Source organism: Podarcis raffonei, chromosome 10 (assembly GCF_027172205.1).
Source record: "Podarcis raffonei isolate rPodRaf1 chromosome 10, rPodRaf1.pri, whole genome shotgun sequence".
NCBI lineage: Eukaryota > Metazoa > Chordata > Lepidosauria > Squamata > Lacertidae > Podarcis > Podarcis raffonei.
Genome location: NC_070611.1, coordinates 64,347,058 through 64,370,047, shown reverse-complemented (window position 1 = coordinate 64,370,047; position 22,990 = coordinate 64,347,058). Strand labels below are relative to the sequence as shown.

Here is a 22,990-nt window from a genome sequence, read left to right as displayed (position 1 = left end):
TCCGTTCCAGCCAGATGCATAAATGCCTTAATAACCCTGACTCTGGAGAGGAAGGGTGAAAAAGAAAAAGGTGGGAAAGTTGGAGGGGGAAGTATAAAGAATTGTTTTTAAAAATCATCTATTCTGCCCCCCGCCCCATCCTGGTCAGGTGCGTCACCTCCCCTCCCAACCTCCCCCCACCCCACCCCAAATCTTATTTTTTTTCCTTTAACCTGTAGCACAAAAACAACAGAACACATTCACAAGCCACTTGTTGGCACTGTGTACCTGAGTGAGAATTTTCTAGAACATTGTAGAACAAACAGCCATAAAGTTTATTTTGAAAAAAATAATAATAATAAAAAGTTGAACGGGTAAGACTTCAGTGCTCGGGTATAGCAGCTGAATTACTGGCATTATATTACCCATAGCTTATTTCCGTCCGTTTTATATATATATTTATATATATATATATATTTGTTGTCTTCGTGAGTTGTCTTCCTTGTCACGGTTCCTTCCTCTGAGCCTTTTTGTCTCTTTAAATTTTTTGTTTCGCTTTCCTTTTAAAAAGTTTATTTCCCCCCCCCAACGCGGGCTGATGCCTATTCATCAGCTGATGTCCCCCCAACTAGTTAAGACTAAGAGTTTTTAAGTAACAGTCAGTGTGTGAGGATTTAAGTCTGTGTGCTTGGCCACTGGGCTAAGGAACCAGCCGGGGCTTCCCACCGAAGTCTTCCGAGGTCAACGCCAAGAATCGGGACCCCCTCCTATCAGTTGGCTTGCCCCGCGATGTGGTTTTCGCTGTCGCTGCCGTAGTCCACGTCGGGGTCATCGTCCTCTTCGTCGTACTCGTCGTATATTTCGCCATTGATGTCGTCAGTCTGCATCTCCTCCTTGACGTGGGAGGTGTCCTCGCTTTTGATGCCGTAAGTGCTCTGGATAACGGGCATCCCGGGCTCCGGACTGCTAGAAACGCTCGAGTGCTCCGAGGGCAGGTGCGGGGAGGGCATTCCTGCCATGGCAATGGCCCCTGGGTAGACTACGCCGGCCGTCGCAATGGGAATCTGTGCTTGCTGTCTGTTGGCAATGAAGGAGGGGGGAACAATACGGGGAGGCGTTAGACACAAGACGGAGGGTGCATCCTCATAAGCCATTCTTTTAGAAATAAAGGAAGCTACCTTATACAGTCATACCTCATGTTACGTTTGCTTCATGTTACCATATTTTTTGCTCTATAAGACTCACTTTTTCCCTCCTAAAAAGTAAGGGGAAATGTGTGTGCGTCTTATGGAGTGAATGCAGGTTTCGCAGCTATCCCAGAAGCCAGAACAACAAGAGGGATTGCTGCTTTCACTGCACAGCGATCCCTCTTACTGTTCTGGCTTCTGAGATTCAGAATATTTTTTTTCTTGTTTTCCTCCTCCAAAAACTAGGTGCGTCTTGTGGTCTGGTGCATCTTATAGAGCGAAAAATACAGTACGTTTTTTCAGGTTGCGTCCAGCGGCGACCCGGAAGTACTGGAAAAGGTTACTTCCAGGTTTCGCTGCTCACGCATGCGCAGAAGCGCTAAATCATGCTTTGCGTATGCACAGAAGCACCAAATCGCACCACGTACCTGCGCAGAGACGGTGCTTCAAGTTGCGGGCTTTTCATGTTGCGAACGGGCCTCCGGAATGGATCCCATTCGCAAGCAGAGGTACCACTCTACTGAGTTAATTAGTCCATCTGGTTCAGTTTTATCTACCCTGATTGTCAGTGGCTGTGCGGAGAAACATAGTCAACTGTTGTCCTATACAGAATAGGACCATTGGTCCATTCAGCTGAGTATTGTATACACTGTCTGCCATCAACCCTCCAGGGTTTTAGGCACAGGACATTACCAAGTCTACCTGGAGATGCTAGAGTTTGAACCTTGGACCTTCTGCATTCAAAACAGATACTATGCCACCAAGCTATTACCCTTCTCTCTCCCTCTCTCTCTTGCAGGCCCCCTTAAAGCCATGTTTCCAGGGATATGAAAATATGTTCAGCATCTCCCCAATAATTAGTATCATTTTAGACTCCAAGAAAGTCAAACTGGAAGAAAATAAAATATTGCACTTTGGAGTTATTAGACCGCAGTATGGTGACAACTCTGATTTAACAACGCAGCAGTGAAACTGCACAAATGCAGCAGTTAAGGTAAGGAACATTAACTATTTAGTACTGTTGTTGAATGCATACTTCCAAGAAGTTTTGAGTAGAATGAAAGCGTCCATGTGTAAGGCATTAGGGGTAGGGCAACTCCACACAGGGTGCAATTACAGACCCCAGATGCCATATCTTAATAATTGTACCCATGTATTATAAATCTTAATGCATTTTTTTTTTTACATTACATTATATTGGAGCCATTGCTTCATATGTTTGATATGCCTTAGATGTCAAATATAACTCATTATTTCTCTGTTTCACCCTGACTTCACTGGCATTTCCTTCAGTTCTAATGGGCATGCTATTTCCCCATGTGGGCCCAGTACAGAAGATTCCCTATAGGGCATAAGAGCTCTTGTTTTCCCACTTCCTTCCTTAGGACCAACATTAATTTCTCTAGTGTAATTAATGCATAAGTGTAAACGGCAGCAATGGGGAAGTCTGAGCAGCCTCAGGAAAGGGCGGGGTGGAGGTAAGGAGGGGAAGTTTAACCCTCTCTTCATCCCTGCCATGGTGCTGACAAAACCACCTCTGAACCTGCTGCTTGCATTTCAATAATAATAATAATAATAATAATAATAATAATAATAATAATAATATATTATTTATACCCCACCTATCTGGCTGGGTCTCTCCCCAGCCACTCTGGGCAGCTTCCACCGAATATTAAAAGCATCAGACATTAAAAACGTCCGTAAACAGGGCCGCCTTCAGCTGTCTTTTAAAAGTAAAATGGTTGCTTATTGCCCTGACATCTGGTGGGAGGGCGTTCCACAGGGCGGGTGCCACCCAGAAGGCCCTCTGCCTGGTTCTCTGTAACCTCCCTTCTCGCAGTGAGGGAACTGCCAGAAGGCCCTCAGAGTTGGATCTCAGTGTCTGGGCTGGATGATGGGGGTGGAGACGCTCCTTCAGGTATACAGGACCGAGGCCGTTTCAAGGGGTGTATCCATTGATGCATGGTGTGTTGGCATCAGGAAACAGTAATGCTTCCCCCAGCACAATACCCAGGATGCAAATTTGCATCCCTGAATTGTGAGGGATGGGGATGGATTGCGCTGGAACGCCCCTTGAGAAACAGCGCTGGTACAAGACTTTCCCGTGCGATCGACTGATCACACTTATTTCTGGTTCTGCAACCTTTGCCAGAAAAGAAGGTCAAATCCCAGGGGGAGGACCCACACACTCAGTGCTAGAGCACACACTTCCATGGGGGCAGGGAGAAGGCACCCAGATTCATTATGCAGGACCTCCAGCTAGATAAGAGCTCAGGCTGCAGGGCTGGGAATAACTTAATCGCAAGACATTGCAGACCTGCAGCCAGGAGTGGGGAACCTGCAGGAGTTAGAGTCCAACAGCATCTATAGAGCCACAGTATGAATGGGCAAAGTTGTTGGTTTCACTTTCTCTCATTTTCCCAGCCTTCAGTTCCTCACATTTCAACATGCATTTGTGACTTTTCTGCTTTTACTTTAAAACAGTCCCCATGGAAATCCATCAGTATTTTATACCAAATTTCTCCCCAAGCACACTTTTTTTTGTATGCAGCTTATCCCAATATACATCCTTGTATATCACTTTCACAAATATAGTATCATCATCATCAATGATGGGTTGCCCCAGCAACTCTGGCCAGCTTCTAACAATTTATAAAACCGCCAACATTAAAAACTTCCCTATAAGCATTTTCATTCATACACTATCCTAGTATATGCATTTTTGTACATGTTACTTGCCTGGAAAATTGCTTTGAAAGATTTGGAGATATGCAAATTTTAAAGGAAGTGTTTTGGTTTGCATATCTTTTTTTTGGGGGGGGGGGAGTGCAAATGCGAACTTAATAAAAATTCTTCTCCCATCCCTAGACCAGAAGTTCTCCAGCCCCTGGCATAGACAATATAAAGGTAGACAAATCCACTTGTCTGACTCAGTTTAAAAAGACAGCTTCATAAAATCAGATCTCAAGGCAGTTCTTAAAAACTGTGGCTGGGCTCTGAGCATCCAAGAGAGGCATACTAGGCCATCTTCTTGTAACTTTTCTGTGAAATCATAAAGCTACCATGCCAAGCATCTGCTTAAAACCTTCCTTTTCAGATACCGAAAGCTTGGAAATACATGCAAATGTCATAAAAGAGCTGGGTTATTTTAGGCCTGCTAAATTCCTTCCTCAAATCTTGGAATGCTGGCTGTGTTTATCTCCCTAAGAAGCTCTGGGGGATCCTTGCAAACCTACAGATTTAGCACTGATGCTCCTTTTGTTGCCTTGCAGCATGGGCTAATTCAATTGCGATAATATTGTGCAGAACATGCTCCGCATTGTAATGTCATCAAAGGTGTGTCCGTCTGCAACGGAAAGCCTTGCCACGGGAGACAGGAGGGGAATCTCTGGAGGAGAGCAGGCTTAACTGAGAGTGAAACCTTGCCCTGGCCATTTATGCCAAGCATACAATAAGCCTCAGAACAGTCCTGGAAGGCCATGGGGCAGGGTTGGCAGAGTTCTCCGATCCTTGCCACATTTCTAAATCTCTCACTTCTTTCCTTCAAGGAGAAGGTGGCTGTTCAAGCGTTATAGCAACATACAGAAGCCTATCTGGGGCAGAGGATACAGGAGTGGGGAACCTATTTCAGCCCGGGGGCCACAGGCCAGCAGCAGACAGGGTGATGACCATACCAACCTTGTGAGATAGGGGAAGAGGGAGCCTTGCTAAGGGGAGATAAGACCTGTTGTTTTAATTTCTAACAGCAGCTACTGCGTTTGCCCTTGTTTTTGCTGAGGTGGTAAACCTGAGTCCTGGCTGAACCACTTCATAGACTGCAATGCTCCTCAGTGCAATTAAATTGAACTAATTCCTGCATATAGAGTGCTAGAATCCCTAAGAGACTATTAGATTTCTGTGAGGAGACTGATTTTGTAGAGATGAACATTCAGTCATGAGAACCTCAACCTACTGGTTAAAACAGCTTCACCTTCCAGGTCATTTTGGACTACAACTCCAATCAGCCTCAACCAGAAGAGAAGAAGAGGAGTTTGGATTTGATATCCCGCTTTATCACTACCTGAAGGAGTCTCAAAGTGGCTAACAATCTCCTTTCCCTTCCTCCCCCACAACAAACACTCTGTGAGGTGAGTGAGGCTGAGAGACTTCAGAGAAATGTGACTGGCCCAAGGTCATCCAGCAGCTGCATGTGGAGGAGCGGAGACGTGAACTCGGTTCACCAGATTACGAGTCTACTGCTCTTAACCATTACACCACGCTGGCTCCACACCAGCGATGGGAGTTGCAGTTGTTGAAGGCTGATCTAAAGTGAGATAGCCCAGTCACAGGTTTAGAATCTCTGAGACCTAGGCCCTTAGTATCAAGGAATTCAAAGGTGATGTGAAAATGACTAGACCAGCAGCTCTGGTCTAGACAATTTCAATCCATACAGAATACTCCCCCACCAAACCCCAGTTTTGTAGGGCTCCAAGAGCATGCAGATGTATGGATTGGTAAAAATAATTTGCACTTAGCATGGGTTAAATAAGGGAAGTTTGGATTACATAGGATGGATTTTACCAAACAGGCATCCACAACAGCAAAACCAACACCAACATGTAGCTAGATCTGTTACAGCTGGCCGTGGTTAGGAAGCTAATTTCTGAGTATAGGGTTGGAACACTTTGAAAACCTGCAACATCAGAGTTCACTGTGTGCCACAAACCATGGCAGCTCTATGGAGTTGCCTCTATATTTCTGAAGAGCTGCCACCTGTAATCTCACCAAGTTTACTCAGAAGCAAGTCCCAGTCTCCCCTGATCGGGATTCAAGCCCTACAGCCTGACGCTGTGCCGATTTAGGCGTGAGACAGTCTACTGAAAGCAATCAGTTCTAAGCACACCAAATTTAGCATGAGGTTGCAGTAGCCTCGTTTGCACATTCCGACAAACGTTATGCCCTTTAGAGAACCCAAAATCAGTTGCCTTTAAGATGTCACCTTGTTGCAAAGACCTCATTTGGGGCACACCTATTGGTAACCCCAAAGTATCTGCGCCACTCCCAGCAGAGAGAGAATTTGGCTAGCTCGGTAAGGAAGCTGAATACCATTTCAACTATTGCTGGATTAATCCCCCCACCCTAACATTGTCAAGCATCAGTGTTGGCGAGATAAGTGGAATTCTGGAGGCTTTGTCGCTGCCTATTCTTTCTCCAAAAGGTCCTCCCCTCCCTCTCTTTTTAATCTCCTGATGCCAAGGTTTGGCTGACATCCCTCTGTTTGTTTCCGCGCTTACCAGTGGGATCACCGGACTTGCCAACACCACAGGGTTAAGCGGCTCAGATTTCTGGGCTGAGCTGCTTAGTATTACAATGCACACTGTAGCTGTTTAAAATACTGCCTGGTGACACTTAGCAGTGGCTGGACAGATTCATCTCTGTTCATCATTACTGTCATCCATTAACCAGGCTCAAACAGCCAGCTCTCGTTCCAAAAATGTTGGGCGCAGTCCAGCCCTGGTTAAGCAGTTTTAAGTCTCCTTGATTTCAACAGGAGAGATTTAAACCTGTACTTAACTCTCACGCTGAAAAAAAAAAATCAATAGGACTCAAAAGTGCTTAGCTTTGGATCGGCTAGGCGTTTGTTCTTTATCAACTCAGAAAGATGCAGCACTATGTAAGTAGATAGGATATATCAATTTTGTTTCTCATTCCCCCCCCCCGTCTTAAATTCAGTTCACATTTTCTAGCGATGAGGATTTTAAAAAAAATCCTCATGAAAAATTATAAATGTTTTAGTGTGAATTTCTCCTATTAAATAATTTTTATATTTGGACTAATGTGCACTCATTTGCAAGCAATTACCCCATATTTCCCAATTCTTCTCACTTATATCTTCATTTTTAATGCACACTTCTCCCAATAAATGCATTTTTGCAAACACTGTTTTGTTGAAGAACTGCATCACAAAATTTAGATAAGTGAAGATTTCAAAGGATATTTTTGTTTCGGTTTGCAAATTGTTTTTGACAGTGCAGGTTTGACTGGTCCAGCTCTCAATGCATACTGAATCAAATTTCCCCTCCATCCTCTATCCGTAGCCATAAAAAAATCTTGTGGCGGTGAATTCCATATATTAATTGTGCATTAAGTGATGAAGCGCCTGCTCTTTCTCCCAAGAAAATTCAAGACAAGAAAGAGTGTATATTTATTTATAAGGCACACCCTTTCCTCTATACAGTGGTACCTCGCAAGACGAATGCCTCGTAAGACGAAAAACTCGCAAGACGAAAGAGTTTTTCGTTTTTTGAGTTGCTTCGCAAGACGAATTTCCCTATGGGCTTGCTTCGCAAGACGAAAACGTCTTGCGAGTTTGTTTCCTTTTTAAAAAAATCATTAATACCCAGGGAATCCGTGCTTCGCAAGACGAAAAAACTCGCAGAACGAATTAATTTCATCTTGCGAGGTATCACTGTATAACATGCTATATAACTAGCATGTGGAGTAAGCAGTAAGGTGACTTTTGGAGGGCAAAATGGAAAACATTTGTCTCTCATCCTCATAGAAGCTCCTTGAATGATTTAGAACCCTGCATAGTCAGGGGCGTAAATCCCACGGGGTGGTCCCCTGCTTCTGAGCATCGCCTTCAAACTTAGTGAAAGCTCTAAACTGAGTAAAAATGGTATGCCAGAGCGGGCAGGGCTTTGTAGTGTTCGTTTACCTGTGAGGAAACTGAACATTTGCATAGAGTTGAAAAGGGAATGGGAACAGAATGGTGGAGCTTGAAAGCAGGCCTGTTTGGCTAGCTGGCTGGCACCCTGAACTGGAACGCACCACACTGCAACATTTTGTAGCAGGCCCGACTTGGAATTAACTAAAGGAGTTCACTGCCATGAAGATGGGGTGATGAGCACTGGCTTAGACGGCTTTGAGAGGGGACCAGTAAAATTCGCAAAGGAGGACAGGTCTGTATCGGTGACTACTAACAATCACAACAGCTAAATGGAATCTCCGTGCTCAGAAGCAGCAGTATGCCAGTGGACAGCATTTGCTGAGAAAGAAGAGCAGGAGGGGAGTCATTGATTACATAGCCTGCTTCTCATCCCACAGAATGTAAGGGCAGCCTCTGAGAACCAAGCGTGCAAACCACTTGCAAATACTGAGTCCTGAATGTAAGAGGAGCCCTGCTGAATCAGGCCAAAAAGGCTTATCTCACCCAGAATTCCTGTTCTCACAATGGTCAGCCCATGAGGAGCCCAGGTCTCGAGTGCGACAGGGCTCTCTCCCCACTTGCGATTCCCAGTCCTGGTGACTGGCATTCAGAGGCATATTGCCAGTGGGGTCAGAATGTAGCCATTGTGCCTAGTAGCCCTTTTCAGCCTCAGCCTCCAGGAATTTGCCCAATCCTTTTAAAGCCATCCACACTGGCGCCCATCACTGCATGTGATGCACTGGAAGTCGTGTTACAAGGATGGGGGTGGGTGCACACAACTGACTTCCCTCCAGCTGAAGTGGCTACAGCTCTCATGTGCTGGTGGTTGGGCGAGCAGACCTTAAAATATTAGAACTGTAGAATTGGAAGGGATCCCAAGGCTCATCTAATCCAAACTCCTGCAATCTTTTGCCCAACGTTGGGCTCGAACCCACAGCTCTGAGATTCAAAGACTCATGCTCTACTGACTGAGCCACCCCTCAACCTTGGAAGTCAGGAGAAAAGAGATGCAAACTTGTAGGCCCCTTTTCTCCATCATCCCACATCGGGAAAACTCCAGGTTCCCACTATATGCCTAATAACACCTGCAAGGCTAAAATGCACAGAGACTCATAGAACGGTAGAGTCGGAAGGGACTACGAGGGCCATCTAGTCCAACCCCTGCAATGCAGGACTTCTTTGCCCAGCATGGGACTCAAACCCATGATCCTGAGGTTAAGAGTCTCATGCTCTATCGACTGAGCTACCCCAGACCCTTTCCACCTAAGTATATGAAATCCGCCACAAAGGGCCCATACCCAACATTGAAATACTGCCTCATCTCTTGACGCCGATTGCGCATGATTGCCTTGTATTCGCCGATCCGCAGCTTCTTCCCGTCCACTAAGCACGTGCGCTTCGGCCTGGGCTTGTACTTGTAATCCGGGTACTTCTCCAGATGCTGCTTGCTGAGGCGCGCCTGCTCCTCATAGTACGGCTGCTTCTCAAGGTTTGTCATAGCCTTCCAGCGAGAGCCTGTCGGGGGAAGAAGAAAAAAGGAGATCTGTCCATCTCTGAGCCTTTTCAAAGGACTTTCCAGCCCTGGAGTGGTCTAGCGGCAACCCGAGGGCCAGATCCAGTCCATGTAACACTTGGATCTAGTACAAGGTTTTCCAAACTTGGGTCTCCAGGGTTCATGGGAATTGTAGTCGACAAACAGCTGGAGACCCAAGTTTGGGGAAAGCTGATCTGGTGGTACCTTGATGGCTCTCCCAAATTGTAATGATCCTTCCTTTATCCAAGGCGGATGCTGGATTGCTCCCTTGCTGGAGCTACCTGGAGTGTTAATTTGGCAGTTTCTCATGAAAATGCAAACAAAATCAAATTTCTCCTCCATTCCTAGAAAGTGGGGCAGGGGCTGGCCAAGGTTGGTGAAGCATTACCCCGTTTGCCCTAACGGACCAGCCACTACCGGCTTCTCTCATCCATGTCTTGTAGCTCCTTGAGATAGGACCTGTTTTGCTTACGTTGTGCCGCAAAAAGCCATTCATTCATCCAGCCTCACTAATGACTCCATCCCTGCCCCCACTGCCATTCTTGTCTCTCTTTTGCCAAATGTGTTTATTAATAATGTCGTCCAGCTTATTAGTAATGTGACCTGAGTTCCTTACTGTTGTTTAAAATCACTTGTGTGTTGTGTGTATGTACACAATGTGCATGTGTGCATGTGTGTTCATACACACACACACACACACACATAATGCACTCACAGATATAACACACACACACACACACACACACACACACACACACACAAGTGGTACCTTGGGTTACATATGCTTCAGGTTACATATGCTTCCGGTTACAGACTCCGCTAACCCAGAAATAGTGCTTCAGGTTAAGAACTTTGCTTCAGGATAAGAACAGAAATCGTGCTCCGGTGGTGCGGCGGCAGCGGGAGGCCCCATTAGCTAAGGTTCAGGTAAGAACAGTTTCAGGTTAAGAACGGACCTCCGGAACGAATTAAGTACTTAACCCGAGGTACCACTGTGTGTGTGTGTGTGTGTGTGTGTGTGTGTGTGTGTGTGTGTATATATATATATATATATATATATGTCAAACACCCACATGCATAATTGCACTGGCCCCAGAGGATGAATGACACAAGTGATTAAAGTTATGCCTCTTAAGGGAAAAACAACAACAACCCTTTTCTGGCTGTGTAAGCGAACGAGTCCTAGGCAAGGCTTTGCTAACGTTTGAGAAAAGAAAAATATTACAAATGGAGGAACAATGTTCATTTGCTCTCTGGGTTGCTTTTTCTAATGGAGCTGGGTGGAGAGATTTTTGTTCTTACAAAATACTCATGATGCTCATAAATCTGGGCTGGGAGGATTTTTCTTTTTTTGGGGGGGGGGGAGAGAAAAGAAATGACCCAATGGGATATTACTCAGGCTAGCCTTGTAGTGGCCCAGCCTCTTTGGGGAAACAGAGATGAGCCCCTGGCTATGGAAACAACCCCTGGGTGGAAATGTGGCAAGGACATTGTGGGGGCTGATCAACTTGGGAGACAGCCGTGGCCTTCCTCCTCGCTGCAGTTAGCTCACATTATAACTTCCACCATGCCTAGATCATCACAAACACCCCACGCACCATTTATGATCTACAGAAAGCTTACATTCTCTCCCTTTTGCAAAACATTTGTCCCTTGCTCCAACAAAAACACCAGCAAACCATATAGCTTCTATTAGGAAAGTCTCAGTTTTTTAATATTATTAACTGCCAGTTTTCCATTTGCCTTGCTAGGTGGGTGCGAGTATGCCTTTCTCTTTTGATGGGGGTCAAATGCACGCAGGGCAGGAAATGTGTCTACACAGGACTCCCTCTTCCCTCTGGCAGGCTCGGACAAAGGCGGCCCTCCAAGCCTTTCTCTCTGGCCCTTGGAACTCTCTGCACACCTCATTCCCTCCCTAGCTACACCCACTGTCCCCAAGCTTTGCGCTCTCCTTGAGAGTTTTTGCCTGCCTGGAATGTGCCATTCAGCTGCGATGGTGCCATTTGCTACCTTTGAAGGTGACCCAGAAACTACATCCAGAATGTGGCAGCTAGACTGGTGACTGGGAGCGGCCGCCGAGACCACATAACACTGGCCTTGAAAGACCTACATTGGCTCCCAGTACGTTTCCGGGCACAATTCAAAGTGTTGGTGCTGACCTTTAAAGCCCTAGATGGCCTCAGCCCAGTATCCCTGAAGGAGCGTCTCCACCCCCAGCATCCAGCCCAGACACTGAGGTCCAGCGCTGAGGGCCTTCTGGTGGTTCCCTCACTGTGAGAAGCAAAGTTACAGGGAACCAGGCAGAGGGCCTTCTCGGTAGTGGCACCCGCCCTGTGGAATGCCCTCCCACCAGATGTCAAAGAAATAAACAACTATCAGACTTTTAGAAGACATCTGAAGGCAGCCCTGTTTAGGGAAGCTTTTAATGTTTGATGAATTATTGTATTTTAATATTTTGCTGGAAGCCGCCCAGAGGTGGCTGGGGAAACCCAGCCAGATGGGCAGGGTATAAATATATTATTATTATTATTATTATTATTTATTATTATTATTATTATTATTATTATTATTTGCTTGTATGGGCGGAGAGTGTGTGTGCAAATGTGCGTAGAAACCGGCCTAGCGCATGAAGTTAAAAGCTTGCATTTGTTATTTCGCCCCCTTTTGCCTCTCACAGCCCTTGGAAACTTTCCCAGAAGGTGATGTGGCCCTTAGGTTCAAAAAGCTTCCCTTCCTCTTGGCTAGGGTGCGGCGGAAGGCCAATAGCATCACAAGGAAGCTGAATCAGACAGACGGGCAGATGCAGGTGCAGTCCCTGTATTAAGGAATGCAGGAGAACACTGTTCCTTGACTGGTGGCCCAGGCAGCCTCCAAATGCCTTCCCCGCAAAAGCTCCCTGTGCCATAGCAATTTATAGCCACCCAGAAGCTGAATGAGCACTGGCCACAACTAGCCATTTGCAACATGCTGAACACTAGCTGGTTGTCCCCATCATTTCTGTAGCAAGTTTTAATCTCCCAAAGTGCTTTACAGGGGTCTTCTTTTCCCCTTTAGCAGCAACTCAGGGGAACTGAGTTACCATACCATTTTAAAATTATTTCTTCTCCGGGGGAGGGGGCTGGAACGGATATACACTCAATACCTGAGCCAAAAATCCACCTATAATCTGTAATCAATAAAGTGGTGGCCATTTCTAATCCAGAAATGGATTGAGTTCATTAGTTACATCTTACATTTAGCCACTACCTTGGCGGGGGGCGGGGGGCACTGTGACTGGGCCGGCAATAAACGAGCGAACAAACTTCATGGTGAGTTCCCCCACTTTTATCCCCGGGGGAGGGGGACTGCAGCTTTATCTTTCTTATCTCAACTCCTTTCACAACCAGCCCGCGAGGTAGGCTAGGCTGACAAATACACAGGCTAAGGCACAGCAGAGGCTTGAAACCTGCCTCATCATATCTCTCTTCCACTTTCCCCATGAAGCATTTAACCAATTAATGCCAGTCTAGCAAAGCTGGTCTAAGGATACAGAGGTCCACCAGCGCCTGTTGATCCCTTGTTTACCTGTGGCTCTCTCCCTTCATTGACATTTAGATTGTAAGTTTCTTGAGGCAAGGACCTTTCTTTTTTTCTTTTGTAAAGTGCTGCTTCCACAGCCATTGCTCCCAGTAGTGGCCTCCCCCAAGGGCCAGCACAGGGGCTTCCGAAGGGCCCTGCTATGAGCGGGGAGGCGAGAAGAACCAGTTACGGCTTCCTTGAAACAAACACACCAGTCTTTCTGTTTCATTGCAACTGTTTTGTTTTTTAATTAATGCTTATTGTTGCAATATAACTTTTGGTGAACTGCTTTGGTGAGATCTGCCTGAATGGCTGCATGCAAATAAGGCAAGTATGCTGTTATCAGCATAGTGTACTTCCCAAATAGGAGAAATAGCTTAACATTCAGAGATCCCGGCTATCACCGGCCTCCTATTTCACACTCCTATAAAAATGGCTGAATACAGAAAATTGTGTTTTAGTTTTTTTCCAATTAACTGCAACACACACACACACACACACACACACTCACACAAGAGAGATAGATAGAGAATCTTAAAGACTAAGAGTGGGAACACTGAGAGACTGAAACTGTCAGGGAACTGCCATCAGAGCCAGAGGCGGAGGGAAGGCTCCAGAGGGATGCCGGAGAGGGTCCCAGCAGGCAGAGAGGCAGCCCATCTGCTGGGGAAGGAAATCAGCGTAACACCAGTGGAGAAGGGGGGCAGAAGGGGGAATCGGAGAGGAGGCTCCAGGACTCTTCACCGGAGACCAGCGGAGAGAGCACGGGTACTCCGCTGCCCACACCCTCCCTGCGCAGAAGACTTCCGCGCAGGGAGAGTAGGAGGAGACTTGGTGTCAAAGAACTTTTGTGCTGGAAGAAGTTCAAGAAATGCCCACTGACGGATTCTGCCAGCGACTGAAACAGCCACGAAGTGAAGGGCTGTCCAGACAGAAAGGGTTCAACCAGGTAACCTAGCCAGGAGTGGCGGCAACTTACGCATGAGCAACCCCTAAAACCATTACAGAAACACTTCTTAAAACAAGGTTCCTTAACAAGCCATCTCTCTTCCTTTTTGCAAAAAGTGAAATAAAAATCGGATACATCAGTTTACGTACCAATGAACAGATGGATGACAAACATGTGCGCAGATGACTTTGCTAACAAATCCATGCATTGGTACTCCCCCCCCATTTTTTTAAAATGTTCAGAGCGTAATATCAAAAGTGTCAAAATTTAATCCCAGGATAGAATAGCACTGTAGTACAGGAGCCATATATAGAGAGCACACACACACACACAGCCTGGTTGAGCAACAGTCTCACATAACCCACAGTCAGTGTGAAACTTCAGACACCTGACCCCAGTGCCAGAAAGAAGGAAGAATGATGATGATGGTGAGTTAGAACAACTGTGCCATTCTTGCAAAGAGACCCGAGTACCTGGTTGATCTGCGAGCTTCCAACTCCCTCTCCTTCCCAAAGTTAATAGAGAACTCCCTGCTGAGTTCAAAAAGTGGCCTTTGGCAGCCCAGAAGGGACCTTTCCAACATTTCCATCAGGGGAAGAGGAGAGCGCCTCACCCCCTCTTTATTGCAGAGGAGGAAGAGATTCCCCCCTTTATCCTCTGATGCTTCAAAGGAAAGCAATCTCTCACTTTCGCTTGCTTTCAGACCTCTCCACTCACTTGCAGTGAGTGCAAGAAGTTTTGAGAGCTAAGCAGGGCTGTCATCTCTATGAGAATCTGGAATGGATTTGCATGTTACACTCCACGTACTGTATATTTAATCGGAAAAAGATGCTCGCGATACGCTTGCCGCATTTCCCTCCTTCCCTGCACTGGCCTGGCCTAGTGCTAAACAGTAAAAGGTGATTCCTTATGTTAAATTTCTTAGCCGAAATGGTTTATTAAAACCAGATTTGGAGGGTATTATAAAATGCTTAGAAGCCCTTTAAAATGTCAACGCGGATCCCCCAGAGACTGAGTAAAATGTCAGCCCGGCTCAAGGGCCTATTTTAAGTGGAATGAATTAGCAGCGTGCTGTTGGAGGTTGTTATCCCAAACAATCAGTTAAGATGGGGAGAAAACATCCAAGTTCCCTTTGTACTTTCTGTATGGAAAAGTGGAGGAGATGATGTTTGCGGTGATCTGACCAATTCCTGAAGACGATTGCTTAAAGGTAAGTTTAATCAGGACAGCTCTTAAATGCAAAGACCCAGCCAAACTGTTTTTCCTCCTGACTCATAGGCTTAATCTCACAGCCACTAACTGCCTTTAAATCCCTTCTGCTAGCATATGCAAGTGTTATCTTCCCGGGAACAAATGTAGACTCCTTATCTCACTTTCTTCCGACTAATCTAGTCAATTCAGGTGCCCTATTAAAACCATCCTACATGCCATCTATAACTGACAGCTAGTATATAGGCCTCTGTGAATCTGTAGAATGAAGAAGCCAACAGTGGTCACACAAATCCTGCTCCCAGCAGAATTTCTCCAGCGGCCAACTTGCCCATGTGAAATTGAGTCAACCTACACATTTGAAAGGATGCGGGTGGCACTGTGGGTTAAACCACAGAGCCTAGGACTTGCCGATCAGAAGGTCGGCAGTTCGAATCCCCGCAATGGGGTGAGCTCCTGTTGCTTGGTCCCTGCTCCTGCCAACCTAGCAGTTCGAAAGCACATCAAAGTGCAAGTAGATAAATAGGTACCACTCCGGCGGGAAGGTAAACGGTGTTTCCGTGCGCTGCCCTGGTTCGCCAGAAGTGGCTTAGTCATGCTGGCCACTTGACCCGGAAGCTGTACGCCGGCTCTCTCGGCCAGTAAAGCGAGATGAGCGCCGCAACCCTAGAGTCGGTGACGACTGGACCTAATGGTCAGGGGTCCCTTTACCTTTACACATTTGAAAAGCCAGAATTGTGGACTGCACAGCTACAGATTATGGGAAGGATGTTGCCCCCTCATGTAAAAACAGACAGGCACACACAACAGATCAAACACAACTCCCTGAAAACTGCAAACTCACATTCTAGAGACAAATGTGTAGCCAAGTCCTCTTTCTGATGTTCATTACTAAAAAGAGCTTTTCACACAGAGGAAGTTTCAGAAGCATTTCAATTACTAATAACAATATCTTGTATTTTGGTCCCAAGGCGGGTTGGGAAAACCTCCCCAATAATAATACAAACATCAAAATGTTGTGCAAAATCCACATAAAATTCTACAATAGGGGTCACCAATGTGCCTTCTGCAGCACTCATGAAAGAACACATTAGTTGTCTCCTCAAAAAACCTCAGCACAATAGAGAATTTTTGCTGTTTCTCCTCAGGTTCTGTTTGCACTGGCTCAGCCTCTCCTACACTGAATATGCCCCCTTAAACATGCCCACATTTCATTAGATGCCAGGAGTGGACACCCATTCACCCATCATTTAAATAAAAGGAGAGGTGCAAAGAGCTTCTCTTTGTGAGTGAGCTCAGGAGTGGCTGATGGGAGCACATTCCCTCCCCTATTGATGGGGTGGCTGATGCATGGCACCCATTTTGTGTCATGCCATGCCCCATGGCAGCCATTTTGTGGCTGGTGCCCACAACACCACCTCAAAATTCCAGATGTGCCTACTGACCCAAATGTTGGGTCACCCTTGAGCTACAAAGATTAACAAGACAAAAACACAACCCCAAAGAAGCCATACCCCATATCCAACACCCAAAATGGCCCACCTTCACTCCTGAAAGTGGAAGAAGCCTCAGATACTGATCTGAGTGCAAAGTCATGGCCGTTCTGCAAGCTACATTTGGACAAGATGGTCTCTTGGCCATCTTGGCCACAGTTCATTTAGGAGACACCTCGCTGCACTACGAAATGGTGCAGTCCAGAATTCTGCCACCTCATTCTGAGTTAAGCACAGAATGGCTTTTGCGGAACCAGATGTGTGTCCAGTTGATATTACGCCCACTCCAAACCACAGAGCCCTGCTGGAGAACTGCTGCTCCTGTTTTTCATTGCCTTACCCAGTATTTTGCTGATGTTGGAGTTGTGCATATCCGGGAAAGCCTGCAGGATCTTCCTCCGCTCGTCTTTCGCCCATACCATGAAGGCATTCATTGGGCGCTTGATGTGGGGTTCGTTGCTCCCACGCCCTCTGGACTCCCGATAAATCCGAGATTCTGAGACACCTGCGCTTCCTAAAATGATGGGGGTGGGAGGGCAGAAAAGGCATGGAACAAAGGATATTTCATTGTTATAAGCTGCTTCCTCAAGCATAGCTTTAAATCATGCTTGGGAGGGTTCATCACTGCAGCATGAAGTCCTGCATCTCCCATTTCTCAGTTAAGACATGTATTTGTTGTACAGCTTTATGGCATGGTGGATAAGGGCACTTGCGTGCTTTCCCTCCACCATATAATCACCTAAACATAGTTGCTGATGGTAGTCAATGCTGAGGTCCAAATGTACACACCTCCAGTTTGCACAGCCTTCCCTTCCTCTCTTTTTCCGCAGGGAAAGAACTGCCCAACTTGGGTCTCCATAGCGAATGCTTCCTTAGTGCATGGTGGAAGGAGGTTCCACACATTCCCATTCTTCTGCTCCTCCCAGAGAATCGCCAGCCAGTTGAGTAAAAGAAGTGGGGCATGGGAATGTCACCCATGGTTACACTGTCTCCAAATAATGCAGGATAGTACTATAGGTTTTTATCTTGGGATGAGGGTGGGGAGGGTATCCATTCTGAAACACCATCTGAATTATTATTTTTTTGCTGATGATTTTGTGATTCCACCAAAGGACTAGGCAGTGCTAGTTGCTTTGCTTCCTAACAATGAAGGGTCTTTTTTTGGCAGCATCACAAAGATATATCCTGGCTTTCCTGCTAAGGAGCTCATGGCAGTGTACATGGCCCCTCTATTTTATTCTCACAATTCCCCTGTGAGGTAGGTTAGGCTGACAGGCCAAAAAGTCACCCAGTGAGCTGCATGGCTGAATAGCTATGGAGGTTCAATCAGGTTCAACACTCCAACCAATTCACCATCCTGGTGAACAACTAACCCCCTGCCCTATGATGTATGAATCGGATGTAACAAGCCAACATAATGCTCGTTCATGGCCGCCTGTCTTTTCATGCACGGACACCTCTGCAGTGGTACAGACAATACGAAAGGTTCATGCAACTCAAACAGCTTCTACAGTCCCAGAGTGCGCCTGTCCTGTGGCCAATCGGTTCTGCTAACTGATCACTTCTGCAACTGATCTCATTCTTCCAAAACCTATTTCTGTTTGCATCTTTCATCCCATCTTCACAGAGCCAGAGACGTGGTCTTAACCTTGGCAATGGCGTTTACTATGACAGCATGAAAAATTCGCCCACAGACTTTCAGCATCGCACATCGCCAGCTTTGTTTAGTGGGTGCCTCCTCGCCCTGCGCTAAGTTCCAAGGAGATCAATGTTCTCTCTCCACCGGGCAGTGGATGTACAGGCACAGCTGGGAATAAGGCAAAGCGCTGCGCTACTGACCGTCAGAGTCTCCGCTCATGTTGAAATCCATCATAGCGTGGCTAAACTTCCCGTCTTCATTCTGTTTGACTGCCAACTGTTGAGTCAGGTTCTCCAGTGTCGTTTTGTCCTGGGTGGGGAGAGAAGAGAGGGCACAAAGGAGTCTTTTTATTAACACGCAATGGAACCACAAAGTTCATAGGTAATTTGCAAGAATCCCCAGAGAAGGAGGGTTAGAAAATAAGGAAGAAGATGGTTGGGTTGGAAAAGTAAATGAAAGTGGGGTGAATGCCCGAAGGGATGGGGGGTGGGGGAGAATAACACAATTATTTCTGGGAGGTTTTCTGAGTTGGAAGTATCATGGCTTGAACATTCACTCCTCCCATTCAAAAATACAGCTTTATTAGCCGAGGATGAGTAAGCTTGTGAAATTCAGATTAGTTTGACACACATTGCAAGCGCTCAGCTAGCATGTTCCACAAGAGGTTCAAATGTTTCTGGTGGAATTCACTGCACTGAAAAGTGGGTTTAGTTTAGCAACCCGCAGGGCAATTCAAGATGCTAATTTTTCTGATGGGCCCGATGGATACTTGCCTCTGAAAAACCTTGTAAAACCTAACATTGATAGGAAGTTAAAAGTATGCCAGGGCCGTTCCTGATGTTAATTTTTATCCCTATCCTTGTCTGAGACGCAAGTAAGGCAACTGAGAAAATAGCCAAAGGAAATAACTCTGAGTCAGAAATGACTACCTTGTTCACAGGATGTAAATGGCAACAATCCTTTCTGATGATTTTTCAGGAGTACCTTTACAAATGGGTGAAATTTTCAGCCCCCTCATCACTGTGACAATCACTTTCTCATCCATTTTCCTTAAAACTGTTTCGCCCACAATATTCCAGGGTGAGAGAAAGAAACATTTTCCTCACTCTTATTTCATATAATTGTAGGGTCGGAAGGAATCTAGTCCAACACCCTACAATGCAGGAATCACAGTTAAACAATCCTCGACAGATGCCCATCCAACCTCTGCTTATAAACCCTTCAGTGAAGGAGGGTCCAACACCTTCTGAGGAAGTCCCTTCCACTGTTGGACAGCTCGTACCATCAGAAAGTTCTTCCTGATCTTCAGTCAGAATCTCCTTTATTTGGTGCAATGAAGCCAACAAGATTTGGCTATTTGATGGTGTCTGAACAATGCCTCAGGTGTTGTAGGGGTGGGGTGGGGAACTGATGGGAAAAAAATATACCCAATAGCGGTGGAGAAACACTATCATCCTCAAGAGAACAAACAGAGAGCAAAAGGTGATGGGAAATAGATGAGAGCGGTGTCACTTGCTACACAAGGAAAGATCCTGTGTGAGAGGCCGGGAAGGGAGATATATATGACAGTAAGGATAGGTAAAAATGCATATTAAAGAAACACATAGAATCTGTAATATAGCACAGCAACTAAACACAGCAACTAAAGAGGCAGAGTAGGATTCAAAGAGAAAACTTGCAAATTTTCATACAGCACGCCAGTGATTTGTGCAACCCCTGGGCGGCTGATCTCCATGGCTGTGACATGCTTTGTGGTTCACATATTGTGCAGGCCTGCTTTGTGCATAACCACTCCCCCCCGCCATCCCCCCCCCCACAAATACCGCTCCTCACTTATGCCAGAGACCATGCTCAGAGTCTAGTTCTGGGAACGGGTTATGCCCAGCAAGACCAAGGAGGAGCCTCATAAACCCCACGGCATGCTCAGAGCTCGGGAATGCGCCTGCAGTGTGTTTACAAACATGGCTTTCCCGCAAATCCTATAGCTGAAAGCATCGTGTGGCCAGGATTAGCGCCGTGCACTTGGCTTGGAGGAGAACGATGCCTGCACTGTGGGGCCTTGGAAGAGGCTAGCTGGGGTCTGCACCTTTCTCTGAGTGCAATACCTGCATTCATCATGGCTGGAAAATGTTGCTTTCCTCCCCCTCCACACCCAGTTATGGGAGTGTTGCGGTGCTGCAGAACTGAAACGTGCAAAGCAAAGGCAGCCCTCCTTTTCGCAAGCCGCACACAGTTCAACTTGCCTGGCTTTCGGTTGCCTCTCTCCGCAGAACGCGGGAGCGATAAGGGGGAGGGGGGAGGAACCGGAGACTCTGTTTCAGCGACAAGGCAACCCCTAACCCCCCACTACTAAAACATGCAGTATAATAAAATAATTCAATTAGTCGCCATCAAAGGGAAAGTTGAGATAATTCTCAGAGGCTGTCACTCTGAAGCCGAGCGATGTCAAAACAGTCAGCTATGCTTTCGTTATGCCCCTTTGAGCCATGACTTAAGTGAACCTTCAGTCAATCTCGGTGTTGAGCAAAGGGAGAGGGATGGCATGCGAGAGTTGGCAGCGGGGCAGAGGAGGTGAAAAGTGAGTTGCAAAAAGCTTTAATTATAAAACAACAGAGCGGCCTCCAAGGCTGAGGAGGCCCAGCCGTTGCACTTAACCAATCTCTGCTGCGGCTGATGCACTGAATGAAATTAACACGGCTAAAGGAAGAAAAAGAAGAAGGAAAAAAACCCAAAGCAAAACAAAAGCAAGAACACCCTCGTGAGCAAAACAAGTTATTTGGTTTTTAAAGCAGAGGACACGGTAATCCATAAATTAAAAAGGGTTTTTAAATCAAAGAGGGGAGCAAAAGCTCAGCCGGGATGTAGCAGGGTGAAAGGAACAAGAAAGTTTTCAAGAGGCATAAATAATGAACAATACTTTTGGCTTTGCGGCGTGTGCGTCTCAAGCTGAAGATTGCCACAGTATTTCTGGGTTGTTGAATTCAGTTCGGCACTGTACTTTATATGGGCATTAGTCAACGAGACGGATGGTGGTGGGGGAACATAGGAAGCCAGCTTATATCGAGTCAGATCATGGCTCCATCTAGCTCAGTATTTCCTGCTCGGATTGGCAGCTGCTCTCTAGGGCTCCCTGATAGGAACCTTTCTCAGCCCTGCCTGAGGGACTGAACCTGGGACCTGATGCCACTGCACCTTTCTCAAGTAGGAACACAGGAAGCTGTTTTAGACAGAATCAGGCATTTGGCCCATATAGCTCAGAAATATTGATTCTGACTGGTAGCAGCTTGCTATGGTTTAAGGCAGAGGTCTCTTCCAGCCCCACTTGGAGGGACTGAACCTGGGACCTTCTGCATGCAGATACTCTGTGAAGGAACCATCGTCTTTTCCAGGATGCAGAGTTAGAGTGACGACCCAATAAAACAAAAAGTCCCCTTGCTATGTAATAAACTTCACTCATATGTAACAAACTAGGCTTAATGTCTCATCTGCTTTGGCCCTCAAATTTATGTTGTTCGGATTGCATTGTAATATTTTCTGTTAGGGTTTAGTGGCTGGTGCCTAATTTGTGGGTTTTTGAAGCAAGGTATAAATATTTTTGGAACGTTTTAGGAAGCTGCCTTGTACTGGTTATTTATATTGCTATCTCTGTCCCAGAATTGTCTACTCTAACAGAATAGGGTCTTTCTTTCCTGTCACCTGTTACTGTTAGAGAAATCAGTACGAATTTATTTATTTTTAAGGTAAAAGAGTGGTCACCCTGATGCTTCTAGATGTGACCACACTCTCCACCTTAAGAACACAGAAATGTAATAATAATAACAACAATAACAACAATAAAAGTACCCCGTCCATCTGACTGGGTTGCCCCAGCTACTCTGGGAACCTTCCAGTACGGTTGCCATAAGTCTGGAATTTTACGGACATACACGGAATACCGTTAACAGTGTCCAGGTGTAAATCAGCAAAATGTCCAGGAAAATCTGGACATATGGCAACCCATGTTGGCAGTGCTGTTTTTGGCAATGTTACTTTTGGCCAAAACAACAACAACAAAGCCCAACAACTTTGCCCCCCAAAATGCTCAGAACTTCCAGCATATACAAAAACACAACGAAACTTTAAACATTTAAAACTTCCTGATGCAGGGCTGCATTCAGATGTCTTCTAAAGGTTGTATAGATACTTATCTCCTTGACATCTGATGGGAGGGCGCATCACAAGGCATGCATGACTACTGAGAAGGCCCTCTGCCTGGTTCCCTGTGTCTTCACGTTTCACAGTGAGGGAACTACCAGAAGGCTCTCGGAGCTGGACCACAGTGTCCAAGCTGAATGGTGGGAGTGGAGATGCTCCTTCACGTATACCGGACCAAGGCCATTTAGGGCTTTAAAGGTCAGCACCAACACTTTGAATTGCTGGAAACGTACCAGGAGGAAATGTAGGTAAGAAGAGCTCTGCTGGATGCCAATGGCCATCTAGCCCAGCATCCTATCCCACCAGTGGTCAACCAGATGCACATGGGAAGCCCAAAAGTGGGACTTGAGTGCAACAGAGCTCTCCCAACTTGTGATTCCCATCAAATGGCAAACACAATCAAAGAGTGACAAGTCTCAGGTTCTTGGTCCCCAGGTCTCCATTACAATCCAATTGAGGCCTTCAGGAAGTAGCTCCTCAGATGGGGCTTTGCCAAATCAGGTATTGCATGCACCTGGGGAGACTGCAGAGCACTGGAGAGAACATTAATGCAGGGTTTC

At 46.2% G+C, this 22,990-nt stretch overlaps 1 protein-coding gene across 9 annotated transcripts in view; it reads right to left on the bottom strand.

Moving 5' to 3' along the window:
• Positions 1-290: 290 nt before the first annotated feature.
• SOX5 (SRY-box transcription factor 5) overlaps positions 291-22,990 on the bottom strand; it is a 786,737-nt gene continuing 764,037 nt past the window's right edge. For 8 of the 9 annotated variants that reach the window (XM_053407448.1, XM_053407453.1, XM_053407449.1 and 5 more), the window contains 4 exons: positions 18,437-18,545; positions 16,938-17,111; positions 9,153-9,369; positions 291-1,056 (listed from right to left, as the gene is read on the bottom strand). In XM_053407448.1, the coding sequence (XP_053263423.1) occupies positions 750-1,056; positions 9,153-9,369; positions 16,938-17,111; positions 18,437-18,545 (807 nt within the window). In that variant the 3' untranslated portion in view covers positions 291-749. The remainder of the gene's footprint in view (positions 1,057-9,152; positions 9,370-16,937; positions 17,112-18,436; positions 18,546-22,990) is intronic. The other variant, XM_053407452.1, reaches the window with a different exon arrangement.